Raw genomic sequence first — 20,452 nt, 5'->3', positions numbered from 1 at the left:
GTATTTGAAATACGTATCTGTCCATATTCCTATAGTTTCCTCACTACCAAAAAAAAAAAAAATTAAAAAAAAAAAAAGTGAACTGAAAAAAATTACCAGGGCTCCTGTTGGATGTCCTCTTTGCCCACCTCTCTATTCTCTACCGTACACTTGAGTGATTTTTCTTGTTCCAGAAACCAAGCAACTCCAGGGTCTGTGCATTTTCTCCTGCTTTTTCCTTGGCCTGGAATACTTGTCTCCCCTTTCTTTGCCGGGTTAGCATCATTTACTTTCAAAATCTCAAATATCATCAGTCAGGAAAACTTCCTTGATCCTTTTCCTGAGCACAGCCCCCCCCACCCCCACCCCCCGCCTGCCAACACTTTCACTTTTTAAATTTCTATCTAATATTCCATATAATTTTATTTAATTTTGATATGTCAGTCTTCTGGCCCCATGGTACTATTTAATCTTTGTATCCTGTCCCCTAGCAGGGGTTGCCCACATTCGGTCACCGATGACCCAATGACTTCCAACACATACCTTGGGCTCAGAATCTATAACCCATCCCTCAAGCTCCCCATACTCACAAGCGCCTCCAGAACACAAATCCTTTTTGCTGCGTTTGAAACGTATGAGGTTACCGTTACTCATCTTACAGCACAGTTCCCAGCAGGGGCGAACCCTCATCCCTGAGAGGAGAAAGGGAAATCTAATTTCTAGGAAATAACTCGAGGTCTGCTCTAGTGAAAAGCAGAACTATGGGGCACAAAGGGCCACTAGGCTGGGCGGCAACTCAGACCCATCTCGACTCCCACCGGCTCCTACACCCAGTAGGTTTTCTCGTGGGCACCATCGAGGTGGGTGCCCCGTCCGTGGCCCATGACTTGGCGAAGGTTACATACACTTCTGTCCGGATCCGTGCAGCAGCGGCGGGATGCGCTGGATGTCGCCACGCCGTGGCCACACTCTCCACCCGCGACGGGCAGCCGGTGGGACCACGGAAGGGAAGCCCCCCGGGGTTCGAGGCCCCAAACCCCGGAAACCCCCAGGGAAGGAGGGCCCGGGAGGAGCTGTTCGTTTCTCCGGAGTTGCGCAAGAGCCGGGGGCGGCCGGGCAGGCTGGGACGGCCCCCCGGCACCCCCGCCCGCCCCTGCAGACCCCTGCCGAGTCCGAACCAAAAGCGAAAGGAGCCCGGCGCCGCGTCCCCGCCGCTCCCACTTCGCGGCTGCGGGGAGGTCGCCGCGCGCCTCCAAGCCTGCGGGCCCGCCGCTTTGTGACTTCACTGGTTTCGCAACAAGCCCGGGCGGCCCGCGCCCCACCCACCCCCCGGCCGCCAGCCCGCCTGCCTGCCTCGCCGCCCGCCGCCTCGCTCCGCTCTCCGCGCTTCCTTCGGTCCGGGGCCGGGCCTGCCCAGCCGTCGCGGAGCCTCCGGTCCGCCCTGCGGGCCAGCACGTGCGCGACTCCCGCGCCCCGCGTCCCGCGCCCGGCCCCGCAGAGCGTAGCGCCCTCCCGGCGGCCGCGCGATGCTGTGCTTCCTGAGGGGAATGGCCTTCGTGCCCTTCCTCCTGGTGACCTGGTCGTCCGCCGCCTTCATCATCTCCTACGTGGTCGCGGTGCTCTCCGGGCACGTCAACCCCTTCCTCCCCTACATCAGGTGAGGCACGGCCGCGCAGAGGGGCCTGGGGGCAGAGCTGCCCGCGGGGAGGGAAGGGCCCGGACCCGGCGGCGGGGCTTGTCTTGCAGGGAGAGTCACATCTGACGACGAGGGGCGCGCTCTCCCGCCTGCCAGGACCCGGAGGGAGGCAGCGGGCGCAGAGCCCAGAGCGGTTCTGACTTCACCCTGGACATTGAACACAGAACCCAGTGCCGTCGGGGGAAGGGGGGGCTCAGGATAGACAGTAGAACTTCAGACGGACCGTGGGACAGAATCCTTCGAAGATGCTTCTGGAGCGGTACTGAAACAAGAATGGGGCCTGATGGATGCCATTTTTTGAGGGTGTAAGAGGCAGATCCTGATGTATGCTAAAACTGCTCACATACTTCGCTTCCACTTCCCAACATCCTCGTGATGGATGTCCGGCTTATTTTTCATGCAAGGAAACGAAGTATGAGCAGTCGTTGAAATTTCATCAGTGTGACACTGATGTCACAGATAGGAATGGTGGAAGCAGAATTCACACCCAGATCCATCCAACCCAAAAGGACACTGTGTCACCTCCAGGTCTTTGGGAGTTAAGCTTAAGCTCTTCTGGAGGGAGCTTCCCAGGATCCGCTTGGGGTACAGCGCCCACAAAGTCCGAGCCCTCAAACTGTCAGTAACTTATGACATATCTTGCGTTGTCATTACACCATTTCTTTTTTCATAAGTTTTGGCCTCACCATTCCTGAGGAGTCACTTCATCGGTGCCCAGGACGTCTCAGTCCTTTTCAAATGGCTTCCAGTTCAGTGACTGGCCCCATGGCAACGGGTGTTCCTTAACCATTGGAACCATCCATCCTTATCCAAGTGCTGTGACCTGCACTGGTTGGTGAGGAAATAATAAAGTTGGTGACAACCAAGGTTTTGTTACCACTTTATGATTATAGAGATTGTAGGGCTTCTCCATCCTGCAGCCATGCTGTATGGTGAGCAATGTTCTGTAGTTTGTGGGCAGGGAAGGGGAAAAGGAAGGTGAGGCAAGAAGAGACTAGATAGAGTTTGAAGCAAGGAAGAGAGCAGTGTGAAGAATGCAGAGAACCAGTTAATGGCAGTGTTGGTTTTGCCCACTCAAGAGTTGTTCCAGGCATCACGGAGACTTTCCCATCAGACCTTGTGCCCTGCCAAAACCTGGACTTGGTTTCTAGTGGCTCACCTCAGTCTGATATGGGGTTGTCTTGCTTCTTTTGATTCTGAAGCTAATAGATCCTCTTAGATTTGTATAAAAGGGACAAGTTTCTTTCCCTACAATGCTTTTTATTGAGAAAATAATAGCTGTCCCACATCTAAAGGTCAGGAACACATAATATTTGATACTCATTGGTGGCGGGAGAGGATGGAAAGTGCCAGAGGCAGGAGGGCTTGAATTTTTGTGGAGGGTCTGATATAGTAGCACCACAGGCCGAACTTGAAATGGAAGACACTCAGAAATGGGGAAATGAGCTGAGATGAACCGCTGGTGAGATGCTCAAATCACAGAGAGTCCAAAGAATAGGTATTAAATTTAACAAGGAAAGGAAGCCTTTAGGAAAAGCAGAAGTTAAGGAGAAAAAGGCTGGAGATTGTCACCTCCTTGCCAGGAGCCAGCAGCCTATAAACAACACATGTATTGCTTGCCCACATGTGCTGGGGACTTTCAGGTGGTTTGCTCTCTCTGCCTACTTGAGGAGCTGGAGGATTCCATTGTCTCCGCCCCGCCTAGAAAACCAAGTCACTGAAGCAAAGGCAAGATTTAGATTAAGAACAAGATACCGGGAAGTGATGGGAGTAACGCCGGTTTTATCCGTTTGGTCCCAGAAATGTTTGACCTTATCTCCTATAACTCAGGTCTGTTGTCATGGCCTCCCCTTCTCCCTTACTACCATTCCCTCCACTTTCCTCTGACTGCACTGGCCTCCTTCCTGTGTCTTGAGCCTCTCAGAAACTCTACCTCCTCATGACCTCTGCTCTGCCTATTCCTCTGCCAGAATGCCCTTCCTCCAGAAATTGTCAGGCTTTCTCCCTGACCACCTCCTCTGTTCAGATATTGGTGAGGCCTGTCGCCCTATTTAAAACTGCTGGCGAGCACTCCTGATCCCCCGTATCTAGTCTAATTATTCTAATTACTTACCATAGCATCTTCTAACAAATTATATACTTTATCTGTCTTCCTTCACTGGAATATAAGATCCATGAGGGCTTTCAATATTTGTTGAATTAATATTTCTTGGGCATTCATTTTCAATATAGTTATTTTTCCCCCTAGGGCCATATCCTTTGAGGGAAGGCTTGATAAGATCATTGGTCACTGATCAGTGATTTGGATGTATCCAGGATGCTTCCCTTTTATGTGAAGACCTTGTTCAACCAATCTGATATTCTGACATTTCTTAATGTTAAACTCCCCCCCTCTTTTTTTTTTAACAACGTTGAACACTTTAATTTTTTTTAAAAGATTTTATTTATTTATTTGACAGAGAGAAATCACAAGTAGGCAGAGAGGCAGGCAGAGAGAGAGAGAGGGAAGCAGGCTCCTTGCTGAGTAGAGAGCCCGATGCGGGACTCGATCCCAGGACCCTGAGCTCATGACCTGAGCCGAAGGCAGCGGCTTAACCCACTGAGCCACCCAGGCGCCCCGAACACTTTATTTTTTAAAGATTTATTTATTTGGGAGAGAGTGAGAGCACTCACTTAGAAATGGTGGGGAGGGGCACAGGGAGAGAGAATCCCCAAGCAGACTCCCTGCTGAGCGGGGAGCCTCCTCCGCACCCAGTCCTAGGACCTGAGATTGTGACTTGAGCCAAAATCAAGAGTCAGCCACTTAACCAACTGAGGCACCTAGGTGCCTCCCAAATGTGAACACTTCAAATAAGAGCCATTGCGTTTTATAAGAACCATTATCCTGGGAGGACCTCTTTCCAATGTGACATTCAAACTTAGCTTCCTCATCACATATCTTCTTCAGGATAACATTGTTATCCTGTAGCATATTGACTGACTTCCTGTCAAAAATTAAATTAGAGGCATGCGATTCAAGCAGCCACTAGATTTAACAAGCTGGAATAGCATAGTGCAATGTTTCTGTATTAGGAAACCATTAATGCCCGTGAGGTTTTCAAAATGAATGACAAGTAAAAGTCAACCTGAAAGGATTATTTTAATTTTTACAAGGCCACACCCCCATTCTTGAGTATAATCATACTTAATTTGTTATAGTTTCTTATAGTCCCTCTGTGACCAAATCTCTGAGGCTATCTTGAATCAGCTTTACTTATCAACACCTCCCAGCTGATAAGCCACTCCCTTTTATATCTTCTTCTTTGGCCTGTGTCTCATGCTTCCAGTATATTCAATGGCCCTTTATTTAAGTTTTTGTCAGTTCTGCATCATTTTTTGAGCAAATACTGTTTGCTGGGTAGATTGTGATCTTTGGCCACTCCCATTGTTCCTCCTCATGACCACAAACCTGCTCTGTGGTTGGTGACAAAAAACTCGGTCACCTAGAATTAAGCCACCTTAAAATGGAGACCAAAATGGCGTAGTAAACAAAGTAAAAGAGGCTGGGTCTTTAACTCCAGAAGTGAATATAAAAATGAGGGAAATCATTTTATCTTTCATTTGGTAAACAAGCATAAAATTTAGGTTAGAATCACAATTAAGTGCTAGTTCCAACCTTGAACAAAATTCATTATAACGAACACATCTTGTAATGAAAAGCAAAATGAAAAGACAAAATTCTTAGGATAAACAAGTGGATTTTTTTTTAAAAGATTTTATTTATTCATTTGACAGAGAGAGATCACAAGTAGGCAGAGAGGCAGGCAGAGAGAGAGAGGAGGAAGCAGGCTCCCTGCTGAGCAGAGAGCCCGATGCAGGACTCGATCCCAGGACCCTGAGATCATGACCTGAGCCGAAGGCAGCGGCTTAACCCACTGAGCCACCCAGGCGCCCCACAAGTGGATTTTTTAAGGGAAGGATCTTTCCAAGACAGTTTTATGATTATGTGAAGTCCTTGATTTCACATTTGTCTTGTGAAGGGAGATACGAAGAGGCTCATTTTTGCAGAAATACTATATGACTTCACTTTTCCCAATGATCATTCCTAATCTGTGTGTAAGGATATTGATCTTGATTATTGTCTGTTTCTCACAGAGAAGTTTTATGAGGCTAGAGATTTAGGGTGTGTTCACTGCTGCATCCCTTGCATTTATGACCGTGCCAGACATCTAGTAGTTGCTTAGTAAATATTGGTTGAATGCTAAGATAGGTTATGCCTGATGGGCCTGCTTTTGTTAAGTGTTCTGTTAATCTTGTCAGGTTCCTGTCAGTTATTAACTGATTCTGCCAGGGTTCACTGTTCATTAACTCGGGCTGCCGTTCCAGCTGTTCTCCAACACCACCTGTCGGCTTCATGAAATTCTGTATGTTTTATGAGATTTGCAGCCTCACTGTGCAGTCCATTTGACTTACATTGTTGGATATTTACATCCTTTGATTATCCATCGTGGTGAATAAAGGGAACAACTTTGAAGCAGGTAACTTTGGTTAGAATACAACTCCACCAAGTGCCCTCGCTGTAGGACCTTGGGCAGGTTACTTATTTCTGCTTTTCTGTGGGTCAGTGATAGCACATCCCTCAGGAATTAGCGTGTGAACTCACTTAGAACTCATTCACACCCTGGTGCAAGAACATAAGTTCTCTGTAAGCATCTGTATTATCAAAGGACCAGTCCACCTTGGTCTGTATAGATGCTAGGCTTAAGTAGGAAAAGACATTTGGTTGAGGGCTAATTTCATAAGTAATCAGTTTATTTGTGATTATAGCACAAATTTTCTTTTTAATTTTATTTTTTAAGTAATCTTTACGCCCCAGATGGGACTTGAATTCACAACCCCAAGATCAAGAGTTTCATGCTGTATCCATTGAGCCAGCCAGGTGCCCCTATTGTAGAAGTTTTCTTAACCAACTTCAATCAACTTGCTGAATTAACTGCTAACCTCATTCTCTCAAAAATATACAGACTGAAGCCCGTGGTCCCTGACAGCCTCTCCCAGCACTGGCCACTCTGGGCTGCTTGCTGTCTTCTCTCACCTGTTTCTTTGTACGCTTATCCAGTGTCAGCTGTGTTTGTTTCCAAATGTGTTTATGCCAGTTGTATTTTTTTTAATTGTAATTACGTGATTTAACTCACTGTACATAAACTGTGGATCTGTGAATGCAAAAAAAGAAGTAATTTTAAAGAAAATTCTGTTGAATGCTTTGAGAAGATTCAAAAGAGACCGTTGTCAAAAATCATAGTGTTTATGACAAATGTAAAGACTAACAAAAAGCAATTAAAAAAACTAGAAGGATTCTGCCTCAGTTTGCTTCAAAAGTATCTTTAATATTCCCTTCCACTTTAAAGAACCCCAAACTAGAAATGAGATAATTCAAAGTAGATGTGGTTTATATACCAGGGAGACACACAGTGGACTGGTACTCACATAACGGCCTTGGCCCCGTCAACAGGTAGGCAAATGAATGTGCATACATTTATTTGCTTGTTGGTGTATGTAGCCACATAATTTCTCTTTGTATCCACATAATTTTTGATGACTTCTGCCTTAACCAACTTTTTTGATTACTAACTACATTGCATTTCAGGCAATTGTGATTTTTGCTTCCATTTCAGCCGTAATAGTGGGGTCCAGATATTTATAGCAGATTGTCAACAATAGCCAAACTATGGAAGCAGCCCAAATGTGCATCAACTGATGAATGGATAAAGAAGATACAGTATATATACACAATGGAAAATTACTCAGCCATCAAAAAGAATGAAATCTTGCCATTTGCAATGACATAGATGGAGCTGGAGTAGATTATGCCAAGTGAAATAAGTCAGTCAGAGAAAGACAAATATACCATATGATCTCACTCATATGTGGCATTTAAGAAAGAAATCAGATGATTATACGGGAAGGGCAAAGAAAAAAGGAGAGAGGGAAACAAGCCATAAGAAACTTTTTTTTTAGAAAATGAAGAACTATATTGTAGAAATAAATGGTAAACATGAACCCAACATCCTAGGAATCCTAGGGATTTATTTCTTTACATGTTCATACAAATTTTACATGTTTATATACTAATACATTTCCACGTTTGTATTTACATATATGTTTTTATAAAATTGGGTTCACTCCTACATATTATTTTAAATGTATTTATTTATTTATTTAGTGAGGTGTTACATTAGTTTCAGCTGTATAATCTAGTCATTCAGTGATTCTGCATATTACTCCCATGTTCATCAGGTAAGTGTAGTCATCATCTGTCACCAAACATTATTACAATATTATTGACTCTATTCCCTGTGCTATACTTTTCATCTCTGTGACTTATTTATTTTGTAACTGGAACTTTGTATCTCTCTATCCCCTTATCTATTTTGGATCATACTTTTTTTCACTTCTGTTTGTTTTGTTACAAATATGCAGTTTTCCAGTAACAATAACTTGTGAAGGTATAATTTACAATTTTAAAATAAAAATGTAATAATCCTAGAGAAAAGGTCAGAAATACAGAAACAAAAAATGCGTATTTCAAATCTCAACTTTCTAGAACTATATCCAGTATCATTGGTGTGATTTGCTTGGTTTTGGACTCTATTTACGTACACTCAATTATATCTAATATTTATGAGGAGGGATACAAAGTGCCCAGGGTTCATCAGTACAATCCATATAATACCTCATCCCTCATATAATACCTATCACCTCATGTAAGGTATATGTAAGTTGATATGTGAGCATGTTGATAAACATTTTTTATACTATTAAGACCATGTCACATACAGTGTTGATGCCTGCATTTCATCATTTACTCCCATATTATGACAATGTCCCACCATAAGAAACTCTTAATGATAGAGAACAAACTGACGGTTCGTGGTGGGAGGAGAGGGGGAGAGGGGCTGGATGGGGGATGGGTATAAGGAGGGCACTTGTTCTGATGAGCACTGAGAGTTGTCTGTAAGGGATGAATCACTGAATTCTACTCCAGAAGACAGTAATATTGCACTGTATGTTAACTACCTAAAATTAAAGAAAACAAACAACCAAAAAACTGTGGGGTCCAGGATAATAAATAACAGATAATGGGTTCTGTGTGTATAAAGTCACATATTCTGACACGACGTTAATGACACCTCAGTCTTTACAATGGGTTATTACTTCATAGTATCTCTAAACCACTGTATCATAAGGATGAAAAGGTGAGCTTTGCCGTCGAAAACTTTTAGCTAGAAAAGTATCATCCTTGAAATGAAAATTTAGAGCTTCACATTTTCTTCAAAAAAAAATTATCCAAATTAGTTAATCCTAAGAAATGCATAATAAGAAAATTGAAGATCCCAAACTTTCTAATTTTGAGCACAGCTCAAAAATTAATTGAGGTGACAGATGCAGTGTTATTTGGTTTCTGAGTCAACTATAAATATGTGTAATTTCTCCTCTGTTTAAATTTTCCATTGTCGTTGGATTACATAAATTTTTTTTCAAGAAAAATAAAATTGGGAACGTTTTTCTTCAGTTATTCCTACTTCTAAATAGACAGAGTATTGCTCAAAAGTCTGACTTGCAAGACTGACAGGTTTTAAATATAAGGTCTTAATTTCAACTTTAAAAAAAAAAAAAAAAGAGTGCTCTACTCAACGGTCCTCCTTACCTGACAGTAATTGCATTTCAGTCCCTCAGGTATCTGTGTTATAGACACAGTTCTTGCCAGGACATCTTACTATGATTCCAGATGCGAACCTGGCTGTAGTTACATAGCACTTCAAACTCACATGGAAATAATATGTTTTCATAAAAAGAAATGTAAAATAGCACAGCAGGGAAGAGTTTCTAAGTTGTGTCCATTGAAATCAGACAACTCTAGGTGGATTGGCTTTCCCATGTATGGCCTGTGGCCTTGAGCGAATTACTTTTCTACGACTCCCATTTCCTCATCTTTAGGATGAAGATACACTAAGTACTTGCCTTACAAAGTTGTGAAGACCAAGTAAGATGTGCCTGGCTGAGCGTAAGGGCTGAGGAAATGTTAATTTTAAAATTTCTTTTGTCATATTAGCAGCCGTAGTCTAAGCGGGGCTGGTTTTCTAGAGACTTCTCTCAGAAAATTTTCTAAATCTGCCCTCTTATCACCTCCGGCTTCATTACCACCGTGGCCCCAGCCGCTGTCATCTCTTGACAAACTACTGAAATAGCTTCCTAACAGTCTCTTGTTGGTCCACGCTTGCCTTTCTACAGCCTTTTCACAACATTCTGTAAAAACATCAATCAACTTCGTATCACTTCCCAATGCTTAGCCCTCAACGGCTTCCTGTCATCTCAGAATGACATTCAGAGTCCTCTCCATGACCCCGGGGCTCCCCCGAACTCCTCTCCTCATCTGTGCGCATATGCATGTGCACATACACACATACACACACTCTCTCTCTCTCTTCTCCGGCCACACCTACTTCCTTACAGTTCTTCTAATATATTGCCACCTTAAGGCCTTTGACTTTGCTGTTCCTCTGCTTCTCATTTTCCTGGTCAAAATACTCCTCATCCAGATGTCTGTTCAAGTCCACTTTCCAGAGTACCCTGTCTCAAGCAGGTGGCTCACCCTTCTCTGAGTCCTGTATCCAGCTTACCTTTTCTTCACAGCATTCGTCACTCTGGACTCCTTTTTTATATTGCCCTCCACGAATTAGAAGGCCCATGAAGGAGGGGCTTTTTCTGTGTTACCTGTCACTACATTCGCCATGCCTAGGTTGTGTTGAAGGCAGCCAGTAACTATGTATTGAGTCAACAGATCCTTGAATTTTGTGTTAGATATTAAGCTTCTTGAAGGCTAGTGAGTTGTCTTTTTGTCTTTGTGTCCCCCATCACCTGGCACAGTTTGCAACACTTAACAATTAAGAAAAAAAGTTCAATTAAGCACCTGACTCTTGATTTTGGCTTGGGTCATGACCTCAGGGTTGTGGGACCTGCCAGGCTCTCTGCTGGGTGTGGAGGCTGCTTGAGATTCTCTCTCTTACTCTGCCCACCAACCTGCCACCCCTGCCAATTTTTTTTTTCTTTTTGTGAACAAAGAGGGAACTTGGACTGATAGAAAGGGGGGCAATTTGCATATGAGTGGGGTGAGAATGGAGTGAGTTGTTTGCATTTATGAGTAGGAAATTATTTAAGTTTAAGTTTAAAAAAGGTTGATATAGCTATATATATGGTGCTTCCCACTTCAGGAGAATCATCAGCAAATGGAGCTGCCAAAAACTTAACCCTAATTAAAAGTATCTAATAAAATATAATGGATTTTTATTATCATACTTCTTCCCTTCAGTTTATTATATGTAAATGTTGTGAAGATAAAGGAAATAACAGTCTCCCTTATTTTGGTACATTCAGTGTCTTCAGGTTCTAAATCCTGATTAATTTTTCCAAGTAATGGGTCCAGAATTTTAGGACAATCTAAAAAATCTCAGTCTGGGCAAGCAGATAATTTTGCATACTGTCAGCTTGTCGGACCCACCCTCCCCCATAAGCCATGACTCCAGGCTTTGGAATGATGGAATTACTTGTATCTAGTGATTTAGAGAATAGCATTCCATCAAGCTTATATTATCATGTAGGTCTTCTTTGCATTGTTTTCATTCCTTTGAGCATCAAATGATTATGCACTGGTGTAAAATCATAAATTAGTATGGAGAAGGATGTTACACAACTTGGAATTTTCCATGGTGAACTTACTTTGTGAGAGATGTAAATGCAGGAAATACAGATGTAATTCGATTTCCTAGACATAATCCAACCCTAGAAACAACTGTCTATGAACAACAGCCTCAACAGCTTCTGAGACACATGCAAATGAAAAATTACTTTCTATCTCTGTTGCAGTTTCCAAGAAGTGTGTTATTTATGAGGAGGCAAGTGAGGAGGTAGCAGGGGATGGGGCGGGGCCAGAACCATGTTGCTTAAGCCATAGGGTACAGAATCATGTGGTGGGAGTTGGGTGGGGGAGACTCTTTTGCAAGGCTGGGAAGCAATTAGTTTCACCTCTTACTCATTCTTAAGTTTCCCGAATAAGCACCCAAGTATAGCTATGCCAACCAAATACTACTACCTCTGCCTTTGCACAGTGAGATCATTTAGTTTGAGCTTTAAAAAATAAAAATAAAAAGAGTCTATCTACAACTTCTCTTGGTAGCCCCTGGGTGTTGTGCTCATCTGGAATCCAATGTCAGGCAGAAGATGTGATGTGATATTTATTAATGATGTAACATATTAGCTCAGAGACTGAAAGGCTTAAAAGAACATTTTAAGGTAAAAGAGCCTTTTCATTTTTATTGATGATAATGGGCAACCACTGCTATTCTTTTTTTTTAAATTAAAGTATAATTAACATACAGTGTCATATTAGTTTCAGGTGTACAGTATAGTGACTCAACAATTTTTTTAAGATTTTATTTATTTATTTGACAGAGATCACAAGTAGGCAGAGAGGCAGGCAGAGAGAGAGAGAGGGAAGCAGGCTCCCAGCTGAGCAGAGAGCCCGATGTGGGGCTCAATCCCAGGACCCTGAGATCATGACCTGAGCCGAAGGCAGAGGCTTAACCCACTGAGCCACCCAGGCACCCCTAGTGACTCAACAATTCTATACATTACTCAGTGCTTATCAAAATAAGTGTACTCTTAATCTATTTCACCCATCCCCCCCACTTACCTCCCTTCTGGCAACCACCAATTTCTTCTCTGTATTTAGGAGTCTGGTTTTTTGGTTTGGTTTGTCTCTTTTCTTTGTTTATTTGCTTTGTTTCTTAAATTCCACATATGAATGAAATCATATGGAATGTGTTTTTCTCTGTCTTATTTGTGTCACTTAGCGTTATACCTTCTAGGTCCATCTGTGTTGTTGCAAATGGCAAGCTCTCATTCCTTTTAATGGCCGAGTAATATTCACGTGTGTGTGTGTGTGTGTGTGTAGCCCATATCTCGTTTATCTGATCAGTAGACACTTGGGTTGCTTCCATATCTTGGCAATTAAAAATAATGCTGCAACAAACATAGGGTGCATATATTTTTTCGAATTAGTGTTTTCGTTTTCTTTGGGTAAGTACCCAGTAATGAAATTACTGGATTGTATGGTAATTCTATTTGTAAGTTTTTGAGGAACCTCCATATTGTTTTCCACAGTGGCTGCACCAGTTTACATTCCCACCAACAGTGCAAGAGGGTTTCCTTTTTTTCACATCCTTACCAACACTTATTTCTTGTCTTTTTAATTCTAGTCATTCTGACAGGTGTGAAGTGATATCTCATTGTAGTTTTGATTTGCATTCCCCTGATGATGAGCGATGTTGAATATATTTTCATGTGTCTGTTGGCCATTTGTATGTCTTCCTTGGGAAGCTGTCTATTCATGTCTTCTGCCCATTTTTAATTAGACTATTTTTTTTCTTGGTGTTGAGTTATATAATCTCTCTCTCTCTCCATATATATATATATATATATTTTTCCCATATATATATATTTGTATTTGTGTTTATATTTATTCTTTATTTATTTTGAAATATTAACTACTTATGGGATATATCCCATTCAGTAGGTGGTTTATTGATGGTTTCCTTTCCTGTGCAAAAGCTTTTTATTTGGGAGTAGTCTCAAATGGTTTAATTTTGCTGTGTAAGAACTTCTAAGAAGTGTCACATTTTTATTTGCTGCTTGGAAAATTTTCTTAAATATCCTTGTGCAAGGGGTGCCTGGGTGGCTCAGTCAGTTGTTAAACATCTGCCTTCAGCTCAGGTCGTGATTCCAGGGTCCTGGTATCCAGCCCCACATCGGGCTTCCTACTCAGCAGTAGGTAACTCTTAAATATTTTGTTGATGGGCAGATAAATTTCATGGTATTTGTGGAGCCAAATAAAAACATTTTTTAAAAGATGGTTGCATTGAATCCAACAACTGCTTATGAATGCAGTACAGTATATTTCCCCACATTTTTGTAGTATAGTCATTGCTTATGTTATAGCCAAGTATAGGAATGTAGGCCCATTGGTACTCATGCACTGAGGGTAGGTGTTGTAGTTTCTAGGCCTGAAAGAAAATCAGATTTATTACGATCATCAATATTTGTCAAAAATATTTTACAATTCAGTTATGGCATTTGAGGAGTTATGAGGTCTTGCCTGGTTTACACTTTGGTGTAAACTGGTACACTGGTACACGGTATACAAGAAAGGCATGCTGATCTCTTTTCATTACTGTTGTGGTTCATTGCTATGGTGAGCTGGAGCCAGCTGATAAGTGCGGCTGAGAACCAACTGTGTCCATTTCTTCCCAATTCAATGTTCAGCGACCTACATGTTGGCAGCTTAAACTTTGACATGTTGGGAGCATTTACACCATGGAAATTGGCCTGTTCTACCAATCAGGCTCCCTCCAGAGCTAGTTGTTAAACATTTAGCAGCCCATCAGTGTTCATTCTCTGCCCCTACCCACAGTCATTCCAACTGCTCTGTTCCTTGCCTCCTTTAGAGCGCACCAGAGGCAGGGAGGCCAGGGAGTCAGATACCTGGAGTATAACAACAAAATTTAACTTTTTAAATAACATTTTTATTGGCTTTATTTATGGATTCATGAATTGGGCAGCATTCAGTCTAACAGACAGAAAGGAGCTCTGAGGAACTGTACAAAATGAAAGACTTTTATAGGCAGAAGGGAGCAGGGACAAGGAAGTTGTACTCAGCAAAAAGCCAACTGATTACTGCAAGCTTACTTTCCCTACAGGGGGCAGGGTCCTATCAGACAGATTACGTAACTAATGCTGATCAGATGATTCCTGAATGACTGGTTAAAAGTTCCATTTCCAGGAGAGCTGAAACTGTCATTAAGTCTCAGTTTGGTGACTTGCAGGTTGGCTTAAGCAACTCCATTTTGGGGCTGTTAATTCATCTCTTTAATAACCCCATGACCTTGAACAAATTATGTAACCTCTCTACTACCGCTCCCTTCCTTATTTAAATGGGGTTGCAATAAGAGCTCAAGGTTGTGAGAGTAAAATGAAATGATGTATGGTAACCACCTAACAGTGTCTGGTATGTAGTAAATGCTCAATAACTGATATTACTAGGTGTGCTTTTTTTTTTAATTGCTAGTACCGAGTCATTCAACAAATACATATGGAATGGCTATTTACAAAGTACTTTTGATGCTGCCTGCATGGTTTTATTTTATTTTTATTTTTTATTATTGTTATGTTTTAAGATTCTATTTATTTATTTGAGAGAGAGAGAGAGGGAGAGGGAGACAGACAGCATTAGCAGGGGGAGGGGTAGAGGGAGAAGGACAAGCAGACTCCTCGCTGGGCAGGGGAACCTGAACTGAGTCTAGATCCTGGACCCTGAGACCATGACCTGAGTGGAAGTCAGATGCTTACCAGCCTGAGGCAACGAGGCACCCTGTATGGTTTTAAATGTACAGATAAAGAAGAATAAAGCACGACCCTAAAATTCTGAGCTTGCAGATCACATGTTTGATGTCATGGGACTGTACATCTGGGCCCTTGACATATGTCCTGCTTTGCTATCCATGGGCAGATAGTTTCAGAGTCTGGTCAGCTTATTTCCTGTCAGGGCATCTTCTTCCCTCCAATTACTTACCTATTCCTGTTCCCATAAATATCCTCACCCTTCCATTTCCTTCCTTTATCCACAAATAAGCAAACAATCTCCCTGGCATGTGGCAGGTGCTCTCGGGCCTGTGATCACAAGTACTCTTGCATGACTCACCTGGAAGCTGCCTTTTTATATCCCGAGGCCAAGAATGGAAGGCTTGATTTCCGTGAGATTTTATGTGAGATTTAATCTTTGGGCAAAATTCCTCCTGAGGGTAAAAGCTGTCTCTGCCTTTCTCCATTTCTGGTTCCTGTCCCCTCCTCTTACCCACATTGTGTTCAGAAAGACATCCCGCACATTGTGCAGCCTTTTCCTCCTCAACACTTCTTTGGGGAGAAAAATGGTTATTTGTAGGAGAAATGATAATGTGAAATTCGAAGGCCTTCAGATTCTTACAGGTGCAAATGCCACTGACTGAAATAGGAACAGAAGTGTTTGCTGTAAGGGGGAGCCTTATGCTCTTCAGATATTAAGTGTACATAAAACCAAAAGACTCCTGCTGTGTTCTGCACAATGGGCTTCTCATGGAATTCCTGAGATCATTTGAAGTATGCCTCTTCAACACGATCAGTGTTTCAATACTTAAATTTCAGAGCTTTTAAAATGGGGAAACACTTAAGACGGGTATGAATTGTTTCCCATTGAGAACTCTTTGGCCATCAGCTTTAAACTAAAGCTTTATGGGAGCAACGTGATTATGTAAAAATGTAAACCTTGGTATGAATGAGTAGAAAACAACACATCAAACACTTCTTTCTCATTTAATTAATTTTTTCCCAGCTCATTTAACTGATGAATTGATTAACTGCAACAGAAACATGTCTTGTAGAAACTATTTCTTGTTAAAATACTTTATTGTATACTTGATACCCTATTGCTTCCGTAAAGTTCTACTAGGCATCAACGGTATTGCTCAGCTCCCTACCATTCTGTTGTCACCAGTGGAAACTCTTGTGGATAAATCAAATTATTAAAAAAATTAAATTATGTGTCTATGTATATTTAAAATCCAAATAGTTGCTTTTTCAAACTTGATTTTAGACTCTCCCCCCCCCCCATAAAATAGTCACATTCAATTCTTTTTCTTTTTTTTAAGGTTTTATTTATTTATTTGACACAGAGAGAGACACAGTGAGAGAGTGAACACAAGCAGGGGAGTGGGAGAGGGAGAAGCAGGCTTCCCCCCTCAGGGAGCCCGATGCGGGGCTGGATCCCCGGATTCTGGGATCATGACTAGAGCCGAAGGCAGATGCTTAAGGACTGAGCCACCCAGGTGCCCCATCACACTGAATTCTTTTTTTTTTTTTTTTAAAGAATTTATTTATTTGTTTGGCAGAGAGAGATCACAAGCAGTCGGAGAGGCAGGCAGAGAGAGAGAGGGGGAAGCAGGCTCCCTGCTGAGCAGAGAGCCCGATGCAGGGCTCCATCCCAGGACCCTGAGATCATGATCTGAGCTGAAGGTAGCAACTTAACCTACTGAGCTACCCAGGCGCCCCTCACACTGAATTCTTAATGAGAATAAACACATCAAGTTTATGGGGCTCTATCATTTGAGAAACACCGCAATCATTCACTTTAAATATTTCCTAGCTTTTTACAATGGAAAGATTTAAATGTAATTTCTCATGGTAGAAAAATGAGTTTAAGATTTTTCAGAGCCAAAATGAAAATATGTTAGAGCAAAATCAGACCAAGTCTTTGGAATTCAGAGTGGCTAAACACCCAGAAAAACCATCATATTAAAATTGCCAGATATATGCCTCCCAAGGGTCTGAACAGAATTCCCTTTTAATAATTTGGACATTTTTCTTTGCCAGTGATACAGGAACAACACCTCCAGAGAGTGGGATTTTTGGATTTATGATAAACTTCTCTGCATTTCTTGGTAAGTCCACAATAATTATTATAAATAAATGAAAAATTCATAGTCTAAAGTGAAGCGAAATATGTTGTTTACAGTTTGTATGAGATCTCTCATATATGCCCTGCCCCCTACCCAGTGTCCCCCACCCCAACTATTGTCATCCCCCACCAGAGTTGTACATCTGTTACAGCTCATAAGCCTACACTGACATATCATCACCCAAAGTCCATAGTTTACGTTAGGATTCGCTCTTGGGGTGTATAATTTTTTTTAAAGATTTATTTATTTATTAGAGAGAGTGTGTGTGTGAGGGTGCAGACACACGAGTGGGAGGAGAAGCCGAGGGATAAACTTACACAAAACCCAGAAGCTAAACAGTAAGGAATTGACAGATTTAGTAGATTAAAAAAATGGAAAACTTCTAAATGATGAAACATGCAAAAACAAAGCTGAAGATGGACCAGAAGAAAATTTGTAATATTTCTAGCAGACAATAGACAAATGTGCATTATGTGTAAACAAACAACTGCAAATTAAAAACAAATAGACAAACTCAGGAGAGAAATCAGAAAAAATTTGAATGCAGTTTTCAGAAGGAGAAATGCAGATGACCAGCAGACATACTGAAAGTTGCTCAGTCTCACTACCAACCAGAGAAATGCAAATTAAGCCAACAGTTTGCCGTTTCTCATTCATTGGGTTAGCAATAATTAAAGAGGCAAGGGCATGCAGCAGTTGCTTTCCAACTCTGCTGTGAGAATATAAATGCTACAATACAGTGTTGGAACAATTTGTAGATACTTCTTGGCATTTTGATTGTGCATAGTTTTGCTCCAGTAATATTACTTCTAGGAATCTGTCTTCCAGAAGCATTCTGAAAGCATGCCAAGGACTTGTGTACTCATCATGGAGCATTGTTTGTAATAGTGAAAACATAGAGACAGTGTAGAATTCCAATATTAGGGAAATGATGAAATGTATACCATGAAGAGAACCCTAAAAACAATGAAGTAGACTTATTTGTACTGACATGGTAAGCTCTCCATGGTGATTTACTTTATGTGAAAAAAAAAAACAAGTCACAGAGTCCATGCACAGTAGCATTTATGTGAAAAGGATAAAAGGGCAAGTTGGAGTGTGTGTGTGTGTGTGTGTGTGTGTGTCCATCACACTTAGGAGAGAGTAAGAAGGAGTGAGGAAGGACTAGGTGGGTGAGTGGGAGACTTTGGCAGTTAGGAAATTGAAATACAGACTTTACAAAAGCAAAGCAAAACTTTTCCTGTGTTTTCGTTCTAAAAGGTCAAATAATAAAAATTCATCAAAGTCCCTTTCTTTTTCAGGGGCAGCCACCATGTACACAAGATACAAAATAGTAGAGAAGCAAAACCAAACCAGCTATTTCAGCACACCCGTTTTTAACTTGGTGTCGCTAGTTCTTGGACTGGTGGGATGTATTGGAATGGGCATTGTAGCCAATTTCCAGGTATGTCCTGAGGTGGGTTGTGTTCTTGGGGATGACGGAGTATGTGTGTCTGGAGGAGAGAAGCAAGAACACAAGAGGAATGCCTTGATACTTGCAGTATCAAGTAGTTGATGCATTTAGAAAAGTTGGGATAGTTTGCTTCTTAGAAACAAATCGTTCTCATTTGTAAGTCAGTGCTTACTGGGAGAGGTGGGGTGCATGTTTGCAGGGTTATGAGAAAGTGTATTTTGCTCCATGTTCTGGGCTCTGCATTGCTCCATGTTTATTAACATGGTTGGTGGGTTGGGAGAGCGACTTTAGTCATTGTTTCATTAAAAGTGTGAAAACATTTGGGGCACCTGGATGGCTCTGAGGGTTGAGCCTCTGACTCTCGATTTCGGCTCAGGGCATGATCTCAGAGTCCTGAGACGGAGCCTGCATCAAGCTCCATGCTCAGCTCAGCTCTGTCCCTCTCCCTCTGCTCCTCTGCCCACTTGAGCGCGCACTCTCTCTCTCTCTTAGATAAATAAATAAAATTCTTAAAAAAAAAAAAGTGTGAAAATATTTGTGTGTATGAGCATGTGTGTTTACCAACTCCCAAAACAGCATCTGATCTCTTCCTTAGGCAGGTGAGGAGATAGGTAATGGGGGTGAAATCGTTTACATAGGGTTACTCAACTCATTCATTACAGAGACAAAATAGGGCCCCAGTGGAGCAAATTAGCTTCTACGGTGACTCTCGTGGAATCTGCCAGATAAATTCTTACTGTGCGGTTTTACTTACGGTGCTTATTTTATTCTAACTAGTGGACTCCTGTTCATCCTGAGGTCTCTTTCAGGAAAGCATGGGAATTGTTTGTCTTTGGAGAGATTATTCAATATTTTTAAAATATTTATTGCATTTTACATTTGTACTAGTTATAATAGTCCTTCCCTCCTAGGGCTGTTGTGAGGATTCCAGGAGCTGATGCGCAGTAACCATCACTAACTGCCATAGGTGACAGCCACCGTGGCCGTCAGCATTACAGGCTAACACTGCGCTGGTCTTGCTCTCTCTACCGCTATGTTTTTGTTGTTGCTGTTGTTTGTTTGTTTGTTTTTGTTTATTTGTTTTTTAAAGATTTTATTTATCTGTCAGATAGAGAAAGAACACACAAGCAGTGGGGAGGAGCGGGGGAAGAAGCAGTCTCCTTGCTGAGCAAGGAGCTCACCCGGGACTCGATCCGAGGACCCTGACGTTCTGACCTGAGCGGAAGGCAGACTTGACCAGCTGAGCCACCAGGCGTCTCTCTCTCTGCCCCTGTTGTTTCTTTGTGGTAGCACAAAGGGAGTTCCAGCAGGAGGACTTTTGGTTCAACCCAGGAGGACCCCTGTAACTTTTTTCCCCACCAGAAGCAGGCTGATCTTATGTGTTGCTTATTTTCACAAAAAGGTGTCCGCCTTGGCCGCCAGCCAGCTGCTAGAGCATAGGTACCCCGGCTGAAGCCGCAGCTCGGGCACTGCACTTGGTATTGACCCCGCGAGGGTCATAACCTTGGGCCTCCACCGCTATCATGTGCTTTCCATCCAGCTGCTAGTGCCCCTGCCTGTCTGAAGCCTCCTGCATGAAGTCAGGAGAGTCACTGTCAGAAGGGTCTGTCCCACCTGCACATGTGCCCTCATAGAATCACCTTTGCTGGGGGGCCGCCATTTGTCCGTAGGGGACATAGTACAGGGTTCTGGGAAACTCCGTGCCGTGGCCTGGCAGACTCCGTTCCTTACACGGCACCATTT

General features: G+C 42.3%; 1 protein-coding gene across 4 annotated transcripts in view; it reads left to right on the top strand.

Annotated features, from left to right (window-relative positions):
* The first annotated feature begins 1,307 nt into the window (after positions 1-1,307).
* The window catches only part of DRAM1 (DNA damage regulated autophagy modulator 1), a 37,776-nt gene continuing 18,631 nt past the window's right edge, over positions 1,308-20,452 (top strand). For 2 of the 4 annotated variants that reach the window (XR_006381267.1, XM_044226833.1), the window contains exons 1-3: positions 1,308-1,636; positions 17,171-17,238; positions 18,558-18,700. Coding sequence is in view for 2 of the 4 variants with exons in the window: in XM_044226833.1 (XP_044082768.1) it covers positions 1,506-1,636; positions 17,171-17,238; positions 18,558-18,700 (342 nt within the window). In the remaining 2 variants the exon portion in view is untranslated. The remainder of the gene's footprint in view (positions 1,637-17,170; positions 17,239-18,557; positions 18,701-20,452) is intronic. The other 2 variants (XR_006381268.1, XM_044226834.1) reach the window with 1 other exon arrangement.

Source organism: Neovison vison, chromosome 12, assembly GCF_020171115.1.
Source record: "Neovison vison isolate M4711 chromosome 12, ASM_NN_V1, whole genome shotgun sequence".
NCBI classification, from domain to species: domain Eukaryota; kingdom Metazoa; phylum Chordata; class Mammalia; order Carnivora; family Mustelidae; genus Neogale; species Neogale vison.
The sequence above is the reverse complement of the archived record's forward strand: the minus strand, read 5'-3'. Positions and strand labels throughout refer to the sequence as shown.